Below are 12331 nucleotides of genomic sequence, written 5' to 3'. Positions count from 1 at the left end.
ATTGAAACAATGTGCAAAAAGGTGTGATAAGGGGGCCATGATGAATGCAGGGCAATGAGGAAGGCATGCCCCTGAGATGCAGAGGGTACTGAGAAGGGAATTTTTTATTTTTTTATTTTTTTAAAAATACTGCTACTCCCCACCTTTCTCCTTAAAATGGACCCAAGGCAGCTTATATCATTAAAAAGGCAATATTTAAAAGCTAAAAACAGTAAGTATAGAAATGTTTTAAAGAATTAAACAAATATTATATTAAGAACAGTAAATAAAAACAATACTAAAAACACATTTAAAAGCAATAAGGCATAACACTGCATTTAAAAACTCCTCCGTCGCAGCCAGTCACTAAGGGACAGCTTGCCTGAAGAGAAAGGTCTTTGCCTGCTTGCAGAAGGACAGCAAAGATGGGGCCAGCCTGGCCTCCCATGTGAGAGAGTTTCAGAGTCTGGGAGCCGCCACAGAGAAGGCCCCTCTCCCATGTCCCCACCAAGCACAGCAGTGAGGGTGGTGGGACTGAGAGAAAGGACTCTCCTGATGATCTGAATTTGGAAAACGTATGATTTCCTTTCCACAGTATAATCCAGTATAATGCAGCCTTCCTCGTGCCAGTGCCCGCAAGATGTGTTGGGCTACCATTCCCATCATGTGGAAGTATAGCCAATGCTTGCTGAATGGGTGGGAGTTGTAGGCCAACATGTCTGTGGAGGACATGTGGAGAAAGCTGGTGTGATATATAGTGGTGCCTTGCATAACGATTTTAATTGGTTCAAAAAAAAATGTTATGTGAAACATTGTTATGTGAAACACCATTTTCCATAGGAATGCATTGGAAACCGGTTAATCCGTTCCAATAGGCACGGATTGCCGTCCTTAAGCGAAAAAACCCATAGGAAACATCGTTAAACGATACAATGTTTCCTCCATTGGAATATATTGAAGCCGACTCAATACATTTCAATGGCTTTGCGAAGTCAATTTTTGCAAATTTAAGTGTGTCATAAAAGGGTCAAAAATGGTTTTAAATGCTTGGATTAGCTTCTGCACCCTCTAAAACGGATGCAAAAGTTAATTTGGCTTTGATCTGACTTTTCGTTGATTTATGGTGAATTTTTTCCCCCCAACTTTTGACAGCTGTCAAAATCTGACAGCTCCATTGTTTCCTATGGGGGAAGAAAAAATTCACAAAAAATTAACGAAGACTCAGCAACTGTTCTAAATGCTTGGGTTCGTTAGAGGACCCCCTAAGTCTTGTGCAAACCTGATTTGGCTTTGATCTGAACTTTCGTTAATTTATGGTGAATTGTTTTCTCTCCCATAGGAAAGCATGGAGCTATCAGATTTCGACAGGTCCATTGGTTCCTATGGGCTGGAAAAAAAATTCACCATAAATTAACGAAAAGTCAGATCAAAGCCAAATCAGGTTTGCACATGACTTAGGGGGTCCTCTAACGAATCCAAGCATTTAGAACCGTTTTTGACCCTTCTAAGACACTTTTTAAATTGAAAAAAGAAACATCGTTAAGTGAAGCAGGGGACCTAAAATCGCATTCGTTATGCGAAGCATGATCCCAAACTTCGCTAAGCGAAACATCATTATACAGTGCATATTATTTTCTAAAAAAACACATCGTTATGCGAATTCATCGCTAAACGAGGCACTCGTTAAGCGAGGCACCACTGTATATTCTTCTGGTGGCTGTAATGCATTCAACCCCCCGCACCAGGTGTGTGTTAGAATTTTTACTCCCATCAGCTTTTTTTTATTGTTTCGTTACTGTATTTTGGTGTTTTAGCTGCTAGCTTTATTGTATTTGTTATATGTAAATTACTTTGGGATTATTATTACTTTTTAATGAAGAGCAGTGTAGGAAATATCTTATGTAAAGCAAGTGAGCGGGTAAGTAACTTCCTGCTAGCTATAATACAGGTGATAAGAGGTTGTTTATCTTTCGATAACCTCCCCCTTTATAGTCTCTAGAAGCAAAAACTGTTTTTTAAAACCCAACCCTTTGTTTGCCCGCTGCTGTGTGATGCACTCCAACATGATTCTTCCCCCCTGCTGGCAGATTCAGAGCTGGCGCTCATGTACAACGATGAGTCTGTGCTGGAGAACCATCACCTGGCCGTGGGGTTCAAGCTGCTGCAGGAAGAGAACTGCGACATCTTCCAGAACCTGACCAAGCGGCAGCGACAGACCTTGCGCAAGATGGTTATCGACATGGTGAGCCTCGGTCAACCTTCTTTCAAGGGCACGTCTCTCCGTAGCAGGGGCCGGGAGGTGCCTCCTGGGTCAAGAGGTTCCATCCCTGGGCTTTTTTTTTGGGTGACTCAAGGTCTGAATTTTGCCCCAGTTTCTCATAATGATCCCTCCTGAGGAAGAAACACGTCTCTTTTTTCTTCCTGAAATGGCGAGCTAGTGGACCTTGGCTGTGAGTACCACTGTATTGTTTAGTTTCTCTGCTGCCTGTGATGCGGACCTTGATTCAGCAGTCGCTGTGCACAGAGCCAACAAGAGAAGAGAATAACAGGGAGAGTGGAGGAAAGAAGGCTACCTGAGGCAGAGAGGTGGGCTGCATGGGAGGCTGATTTTATTTTTGTTTTTTTTGGCCTTGGTAGGAAAGCAGTCTTTCTCCCACTGGCTTCCACACTTTCTGCTGTGGTTTTTTTATAAAGGAGAGATATATAATTTGGGACACAGGCTGTGACTCTGGTTTAGGAGAACACATTGCACTTCAAATAAGAAACAACAGTTCTCAGGTAGAAAGCACTGGGCCTATTCCACCTGCATAGCACCAGAAGTCACTTACGGTACTATCTCCCCCAAGAGTTATTGGCACTGAAGACTGTGTTGGTTCGCCTGTGAGTGGATAGTAGTCCCCCTGGAACAATCCCTGCCCCCAAAAGGGTGGGGTGGGTTTGGCCAGTGAACCGTGGGGAAAGCTCTTAGTGCAAGCCTTGCAAGCAGAACACTTGGCAGACAGTGAGAGAGCAGTGGGACTAGAGGTCCAGCACATCCGTGACCGTGTCTCCCACCTGCCCCTAACCTTGGGAAAGTTACTTTTTTTAGACTAAAGCTCCCCAAATCCCCCAATCAGTATGGCCTCACTGCCGGGGGTATTGTGCGAGAGGTAGTACAGTGAAGTAATATTTCCAAACTGTGCCCGAAACGGGCATCATAGCTGGCTCTCTGTAAGGTTTGAAACAGATCGCCAAGTGGAGGAAAAGCTAATTCCTTCCAAATGCCTTCAAAACAGGGCATGATCTATTTAAATACTGTACCAGGCTTGCCACTTCCATTACAATTTCAGAGGAGATGCTTACCAAGTGGAGTCAGGCAGGATGGAAGTTTTATTTCACTGATATTCTGGTAGTATGCAAATATATATATACACTTAGTATAAAATATAAATTTATCTGGTTAAAATAATCCATCCAAAGGCCACTGATTAAATGCTGGCTTTCACTGCATTGGTGGATGTTAAAAAAAAGAAAAACTATACTACACTGGCAATAGTGTGTATCCACAAAAGTGTTGAACTTGTCTGGGAAGGGCAGGAGCGAAACTTTGGAGCCTCTGCAAATAAGGAGCAGCCCATTCTTGTGTTTACAGTATATGGTATCTGTCTCCCTGCAGGTCCTGGCTACTGACATGTCCAAACATATGAGTCTGTTGGCTGACCTGAAGACCATGGTGGAAACCAAGAAGGTGACCAGCTCAGGGGTCCTACTGCTGGACAACTATACTGACAGAATACAGGTGAGGCGCCTGTCTTCTGCAGATGGAAGACATTATTGTTGTCTGAAATCAGCTGGTGGAAGCTCGAGGTCCTAGGTTCTCAACCTTTGGTCCTCCAGACATTTTAGACTTCATGCTGGCTGTGGCTTCTCGGAGTTGCCTGCCCAACACATCCAGAATACCTGCAGGATCGAAACTGAGAATCACTGATCTAGCCTTTTCATCCTATTCACAATATGTTGTGCATTTCCTCTTTTATATAAAAAAAATTATATATTAATATAATATTAATAACAAATGAAATAAACAAGATGTCCAAAATATCATACAATCACATTAACACAATACAGTAGAAATAAGAAAGAAGAAGAAAAGAGTGGAATAAAATTAAAGGAGAAAAGAGGAAAAAAAAACCTATGCACACATATATATATAACCTTGTTCCTTCACTACCCGGGACTATTTCTCTATTCAATAATTATATTATTATTAATTTGCTTGTTCTTACCTTTTGTATTATTGCCCCATTTCTCTTCAGAAGTATGAGTCTTCACAGGAGGTGAAACCTTACCCTTTCTCAAATACAAGAATGGTTTCCGTATATCTTTAAAGTCAGGAGTGCTTTCCTTTTCTATTTTAAGCTCATTGATGGCCGTATCCCACATTTCTTTATATTAATTTTCCATGTTAAATCATCTATATTTCCAGTTCTTTGCAATAATTAAGCTTGCCACAGTCACCCTGAAAACAATTAAGTTATTTTTCTTCCCAACTTAATTGGTTCTTGCTTACTTTATTCAACAGGGCTATCCTTGAGTACATTTGTACAGCCTTGCCCAATCGTCCATTTATCTCTTTAAAAAAATTGTAACTACTCCTTTTTTTTCTCTTTTCACCAGATGGGTAAGCAGGTCCCCCCCTTTTTTTGCATCCCTAGCGTAAAGACAATACCCTTTCATTTAATAAATTCATTTTCACAGCTGCTAAGTCCCATCTCCATGCGACTTTATAGCCATTTTCTATGTTGCACACCCTCCAGAGGAGATCACACACCATGGGCCAGTGCAAGACCTTTTTGCTGCCTGAGGCAAAAACTGCCCACTCTTCTCCCCAGCGATTCCATTCCATTTTAGCCATAGAAGCAAACTGGGAAAAGTAGATGAATGTTGATACAATACTGACCCTACTGAAGGCGGCACCTTCTTCCAGACCTGAGAGCAGACTAGCTTAGGGGACACCCATACACGAGTCTGTCACCCAGCATCTGGGGGGGGGGGCACACCCTGCCTCCCAATGTTTGCCCCCCCCAAGGCAGACACCTAATGGAAGGGCCAGTCTTACTCATTGCTTCCCTTTCTAGGAGTTTTCCTTCTGTGCACAGAGCTTTGCAAACCCTGCTTGGGTAGAGCAGCAGTACCTGAGGACGGTCTTGTTTCTTTCCCGCCCCCACCAGGTCCTGCGGAACATGGTCCACTGTGCGGACTTGAGTAACCCCACCAAGCCTCTGGAGCTCTACCGGCAATGGACAGACCGGATCATGGAGGAATTCTTCAGGCAGGGTGACAAAGAACGGGAGCGGGGCATGGAGATCAGCCCCATGTGCGACAAGCACACAGCCTCCGTGGAGAAGTCGCAGGTGGGTGACGGTCAGGTGTGGGATCCCGTTGCCCTGCAGGTGACGAGGGAAGGTCTTCCCTCCGGCAGGAGGAGGCGGAGGAGGAGGGTGCTTTGGAAGCAGAAGGGGGGGGGGAAGAAGACTTCCATCCCAAGGGACTCGGGCAGCCTTCCCTGGTCCAGCATGCTCCAGTTGCGCCGGACTCCAGTTCCCCTAATCTGAACCCATTTCAACCAGCAGCCTTGCAAGCTGGGGCTGATGGGAGTTGCAGTTCAACGTACCTGGACAAGTACTGCATTGTTGGAGGCAGAAACAGGGAATAGGCACAACCGGAGAGAAGGGATGGGAAGGGAGGGCCCCTGCAATGGCTGCGAGATAAAGTGTGGGACCTGGAACTGGTAGGAGAGGGGGAGGCTCACGCATTCCCCAAGAACACAAGCCAGCAGATTATGGGGAGCTCTATCCATGGTTAGGCTTTCTGCTGGCCAGTATTTCATCTTGCAAGGAATCCGGTGCTCTTAGTTGTATTACAGGGGCTGAGTTGCCCCTAAGTGGCTGGTCCGTGTCCCTTCTTGCAGCTCTCCAGGTGCTCTTTCCTCCAGGTATGAGGCCAGATCCGGTTATGGGTTTCCTTGGGTTGTATGAGAGTCGCCGCTGGCAATCCTGACATCGCACACTATGCCTCCACCAGTTCTAAATATGTATTGGCTTTAGAACCTGTCTGTCCTACGGTTCGGGTGGGAGTATGAGTTGCAGCCTTTTTAAAGCACGTCTGTGTATGTCTGAAGGAGAAGAGAGAGAGAGAGAGAATTTATGTGGTAAATGCCAGCAGGGCTGCCTTCTCCCTTTACAACCCCAGCCCATCCTTTCACAGACTCCCTGGCAGCACTGGGCCACTGCCCCTTATTATTGCTTCTTTTACCATAGATTTTTATTTAATTCTCAGCACTGGAGAGCACAGCTCTTTCATTCTTTGGGTTGAGGGAGGCTGGTTAGTGGGGAAAAAATTGTGCTTGTTTTAGCACTAAGGGATAACAGTTGTTGCAAGGAAGGTAAGGACCCTGAAAGTCTCCACAAGAGTCTCCCTGTCTAGCCCTCTGGAGTATCATAGAAAAGGAAATGTGCCACATTTATTCATAAACCACACCTAATCAAGTCAGACATACTACAGTAAATAAAATCTTTATTTCCTCCTCCCCCTTTCATCCTTTCTTAAGGCCAGTTCCTATCTTAGAAGAATGAAAAGAGTAACATAAAACACGGAGTGCCTCTTTTCAGGTCATAAAAACTATTTTTCTCCCTCACCTTGAATCAGCATCTGCTGATCCCAGTCAGGAGCTCTTAGGGTGCTTCTGGGAAACATGACACTTGGGGGCAGAACTTGGAAAACTAACAACCCCCATTATCCTTGCCCAGAGCTAGCCTCTGTGTTATTTGGCTTCAATTCTTCCAGGTTATGGGATTTGTTGGTCACAGGGCCACCTAGAAAAATCCTTTTTCTGCCACAACCATTCCTCAGATTTGGCTTACAAATGATACGGTCATTATGAGGGAAATCTTTTTTTTTAAGGGTTAACTCTTAGGGTTTTTATACAGGAAACCTCTGAAATGGATAGAAAACACAGACTAAAGCTCTAATGGACATCAATAGGGAAATACATTCAGCCAGTATTCCTGATTGGCCCGATCTCGTCCTGTCTTTTTATGCACTGTCTTCTCCCTTGAGGACCTTACCCATTCCATATACAAAAGGCCAAGAACAGTATCAACAGGAGACCAAGCATCCACCACCACACTTACAAGCAATGGGCTAGTTTAGTGCGAACAAGACACACACGCGTGCGCGACGTTTAGCTGCTGCTTCTGCACATCTGCCATCCAAGGCAGCCACCTGACTCTGCTTTGCAAGAGAGCCAGCTCTAATATCTGAACAATATTATCTGCAGGGCTCCCTCTGTGAAAGCCGCAGGGTGATTTCAAGGAAAGCATTTAGCTGTGTGATCTTCAGTTGTTGTAATAAGAGCTATCCCGCAGTGTCTTTTTTCCCCCTTACTAACTCTCTTCTTTCCCTCCTTTCTGCCCCACTGCTTTCCAGGTGGGATTCATTGACTACATCGTACACCCGCTGTGGGAGACATGGGCAGACCTGGTCCATCCTGACGCACAAGAAATTTTGGATACCCTCGAGGACAACAGGGACTGGTACCACAGCATGATCCCCCAGAGCCCCTCCCCGCCTCCAGACGACGCAGAGAAGGATGACGAAGCCTGCCTAGAGAAGTTCCAGTTTGAACTGACCTTGGAGGAGGAGGGTGAGGACTCGGAGCAGTCTGACAAGGACCACAGCAGCCCCGGTGACAACAGCTACTATACAGCCGTGGAGGAGCCCCCGCATGAGTCCCCAGAAGGGCAAGACAGACTGGCAGACGACACAGTGAATGACACGTCCCCTGGCGCGTCATGACTGTGGGGAAAGGGACCGGGGGGGGGGGGGAAAGAAGCAAAACCACACGTACAACACACTTACGCGGAAGTTTTCACGAGGGAGGGGTGGGGATAAAAGAAAAGAAGAAAAAACTCATTTTTTTATTTTTATTGTATTTTTTATAAAAAGAAAATCAACAACAAAAAAAGAGGGTTGGGGTGGGAAAATACACACAGCAACTGTAGAACCAGGTTGGCCCAGCAGGGGGCAGAAGCCTGCTGCTGCCGTGACCAGCCCGAGCACTCCAGAAATAATCTTTACCATTAATTTGCTTCCCTCCCCCTCCCTCCCCCTCCCTCCCTTTTCGTGTGGCTGGGTGGTCGTTCTGTTTTTTTTATTTTTTTATTTTGTTAAATTTTAAAAGACTGGTGTAACCAGAAACAGGAGGAGGAGGGTGTCGGCATGAAGCATGTGTGTTGTAGTGGCAGAAGAAAATCAGATGGATTTTTTAAAAAAATAAATAGTATTTAAAGCCATTTGTAGTCAAGCAAAGCAGAAACAGCTGGACTTTAACACAAGAAGCTAGTGACAATTTAAACCCCTGTGTTCATACTGCTCCCTAGTTCTGGAGATAACCCCTCCAGTTTTGGCTCGTAGACTGGTGCCTTTGTGACTGGTTTGGAATCACTGGTCCTCCAGGTGTTGGTGAGATCGCGCCTCTCATCATCCTTGACCACACTCCTTATAGTAGCTGAGGCTGATGAGGGTTAGAATCCCATTGCATTTGAAGGTTCTCAGATCCCCCACTTCTGCTTTATTCCTTTGCCTATCACAGCATAGCCCTCCTGGATGGAAAACAAGGCGTTCAAAGTTAGGAAATGGTGGGTAGGTTGTTTAATTTTGATTTTTTAAAAGTTATTTTTCGAAGGTAGCCCTAATTTATTTTTGTGCGTTTACATAGATTTGATTTTATTATGGACTGATGAGAAGAAAAGACTTTGCCTTTTTATTCTGTTTTGTTCCTTCTTTCTGGAGCAGAAATATTTTTTTAATACAGTTCGCAGGTGGGGAGGTGGGTTTCCCCCCCCTTTTTTTTCTTTTTTTCTTTTTGCCTATGATGCCATATAATTCTTCCAGAAGCAAGTGGAAGAAGACATTACTTTCAAGCAAAACAGAAAACAAAAGGGAACAAGATTTTTTTTAAAAAAAAGCAAAACATTTTGTCTGAGTTTCCAAATAGCCAAGTCTTCCTCCGCTCATCGTTTTGCACACAAAAAGGCAATACAGCCACGATGGCATGGGTAGAAGGGGACAACTTGCTGAGACAGCTCCAGCCGGGGGGGGGGGGGGCAGGTCCTCAGATGCCAGGATTTCTCTCCCAAGGATGGGAAAGGGAGCAGCAGACATGAGGAGAGGAAAGAACGGGGTGGGCTTGCAGCCTCCTTCACAGCCCAAAAGGCAATGAAAATGGCACTAATTGTTTTTTAGCACTAATTTGCAAGTTACGTTCTTCATCCGTGTCTCAATGCATCTGGCTTGTTAGTTGACAAATACTTGAACTGCAGTAGCTCATAATTTCCTCTTGCATGTCACAGGTTTTTGTCAACTAGACAAGGCACGTGTATTCATGTGCACATAGACACACGCCATGTCCACGCACAGGAATTTTTCCACTGAAACAAGCAGATTCTGTACAAACAAACCCCCCAAGTCTCTGTTTCTGTGCAATGTGTTATAATGTGGCTGGAACACATAGATTGATTTATCAAGTTGATACGGTGCGAGTGAGAGTTTTTTTCTTAGTTCAAACGTAGGAGGCACGGCCTCAGTTCTAGAGGTGTGGATTCGCCTCAGCCTCCCAACTGCTCCCCCCCCAAAAAAAAAAACGCTAGTGGACTGACAGGTAGGGGACATTGTTTCATCTGCCCAGAAATCACACAGCAATCTCCCTTTATTATAATATAAAACCAATTGTTTTAAAACCCTCAGTCTAGTTTTGGGGAACCTCCAACTCTAGGAAGTCAAAGTGGTAAAATGGAAGGTCATTTTGCCTTGATATCCCATAGGGAACCCTCTTTGTCCCTTGAACCTGTTTCATAGGCGAAGGGGCTCCAGCTGGGTATGGTAAGGTCAGCACGCCCAATCTTTGATCTCCCAGCTGCTAGGCCAAATGCTGGTCTCCTAAGCAAGTCTGCAGCAGAAGGGGGCCCTAACAGAAATCAGTGTGGGTGTGAGTAAAAAAATACTGCCTCCTATCGGACCTCCTGTGTGGAGTTCCAAAGGAGATATTTTTTTAGGGGGGGTGGCTTTTATTTTTTGCCTTAACCAGCTGATGGATGATGGACTTGTGAGCAATACGCTGCAGAGTTGTTCTTCTGACCTCCAGAAGGGCAATCTCCCTCCAAAATGCTCTCCTCCCCAACCCCCTGGATGGACTTTCTCCTTTGGTCCAAGGACACCTCCCCCCCCCCCCCCGCAGACAAAGCAGCGCTAGGAAACCCAGTCTTCAGAACCACAGCAGACCCATGTCCCCTTGTGTGTTGTGCCTCTGCCCACTGGGGGTGGTGGAGTCCTAGGGCCTCCTCTTTGGCTAGCTGGCCAATGGATACCTCTGGGCAACTCACCCTTTCTGCCCTATTGCCTACAGGGGCTGTCCTCTCGGTGGGTGTTGGAGAGGGGCAAGTGCAAAGCAGGGGGGGTCTTGAGCAGGCTGAGGTCTAGAAGAGGGGAACCATGTGAGGCTGAGGAAGCAGGCGTGTCCCAACTGGGTGGGGAAAAGGACAAGGCCAGGACCTCTTTCGTCTTGTCTGACACAGCCAGGCAAGACTGGGAGGTGCCGGCCCTGCTCCCTCCCCTCCATGCACCAGGTGAAGCAATAACATGTGCAATCCCCCTTTGCCATTCTCCCCCCCCCGGACCATCGTGATGCTGAGCTTTGGAACCAAAGCCAAGTACTGTATCCTCTTTTACAATGTTGCCATTCCACCCACCACCCCACTTTACATTGGTTTCTGGGCCATCTCTCTCCCAGCATCACCACCTAGGCAGGGGGCGGTGGGGTGGGGGGTGATGTGAGAGTGGACGGATCCTTCCAGGAACCCATTCGCAAGCCGAGCTCTTTCGAGTGGATTGTAGGCACCCAACTGGGAAGAGAAGGTGGTGTGTTTCTGCTGCTACTGCTGCGGCCAGTGATGCTCGACCTCATCTCGCCCCAGAGCTGCCGTGCCAAAGCTTAGGAGCCGTGGCATGCCGTGTTGCGCTCTTGGAAGGACAGCTGTGTGGAGGAGACCCTCGGCAAAATGGCAGCTCTGTGACAAGCCATCTGCCAACCCCCCACCCCACATGACCAGTTTCCACTTGAAAGCCAATGTAAGGGAATCTCCTTTCCAACCCGAGGAGAACATGGCCATTTCTGAACACAGTACTGTAGCCATTTTCTTTGTACTTTGTTTCACGTTTCTTTCTCTTAAGCCTCAAATGAAGTAAAACAAAAAGGAAAAAAAAAGTAAGAAAGAGAGAACCTCTTTCAGATTTCTGTATAGCTTTTATTTTTGTATGCCGTTCTGTTCCACAAGTTTGCTGGGTTGGGTTTGGACTGTACATAATTGTGAATAAGAAGATTGTAAATTATTCTAAAAGAGTAAAAGAATCTTGCAAATAATATCCCCTTGTCCCTCCCACCCTTTCCCTTCTCCACCCACCGCCAAAACTCTTTGCTGGGGGTAAGGGGCCGGGTTTCCTTTGTGTGAGAGCCTCCGTGGAGAGCAACGAGGTCTCTGGGAGATTCTCTAGCTGCATTTCTCTCCTCGAGAGAGCTCTGGGACGCAGGCCCTCCCCTCTCCTCCCCAGTTTCTCCTGTCTGTGTATTTATGGTGTAATATAGACACACTGGAAATTGTTAGAGTTGTCATTTTTTCCTTGCGGTGTCGTTAAATCAGCTGTTGCAATGTTCTCTCTCTTTCGAATGTTACCAAAACCGTTCAGCAGCCGAGCTCACAATAAACCAGGAGGAAGGGATTCTCTGTGGCTGTGACATTGACCTGGCTTCTTTGCAAGGCTGGGTGGGTGGGTGGGAAGAAGTAGAGTGAAACGTGCTCTCAAATTTCATTTTCTTGGTGCCATGAACAGGAGCACCCAAAAAAAAAAAGTCAAAGAGCAGTAGCACAGAGGAGCCAGGACTCTGGGAGTCAAAACACCATGACTTTTAGTTTGGTGAGGTATACAAGACAAAAACCCTTCCTAATATATCCTTGTTCTCTCTCAGGTTAGCAGCAATCCTCACAGTAGCTGGACTGGGACACAGGATCCCGCCCCCCCCCCCAACAGCAACAATTAGTGTTGCACGCTATCCTGGTTGTAACACAGAGTGTTTGAGGGAAAGATTAATCTTGAAAAAGCAATTAAGACTCTTTAACTTTATACAAGTCCTGCTCTTGGCATGGATTTAAACTTCTAGATCTGGTATAATTGCATTTTTGGATTCTTCTTAGAAGCACTGCTTTAAAAAAAAGAAATCAATCACTAGAGATGGGTACAAACTGCTGGTTCGGCAGGG

At 45.9% G+C, this 12331-nt stretch overlaps 1 protein-coding gene across 7 annotated transcripts in view; it reads left to right on the top strand.

Moving 5' to 3' along the window:
• Nucleotides 1-11793, top strand: part of PDE4A (phosphodiesterase 4A) — a 510240-nt gene extending 498447 nt beyond the window's left edge. For all 7 annotated transcript variants that reach the window (XM_078386601.1, XM_020798676.3, XM_020798677.3 and 4 more), the window contains 4 exons: nt 2067-2221; nt 3635-3757; nt 5190-5372; nt 7447-11793. In XM_078386601.1, the coding sequence (XP_078242727.1) occupies nt 2067-2221; nt 3635-3757; nt 5190-5372; nt 7447-7815 (830 nt within the window). In that variant the 3' untranslated portion in view covers nt 7816-11793. The remainder of the gene's footprint in view (nt 1-2066; nt 2222-3634; nt 3758-5189; nt 5373-7446) is intronic.
• Nucleotides 11794-12331: the final 538 nt, after the last annotated feature.

This window comes from Pogona vitticeps, chromosome 2, assembly GCF_051106095.1.
Source record: "Pogona vitticeps strain Pit_001003342236 chromosome 2, PviZW2.1, whole genome shotgun sequence".
NCBI classification, from domain to species: Eukaryota; Metazoa; Chordata; class Lepidosauria; order Squamata; family Agamidae; genus Pogona; species Pogona vitticeps.
This window is presented reverse-complemented; position numbering and strand designations above follow the sequence as displayed.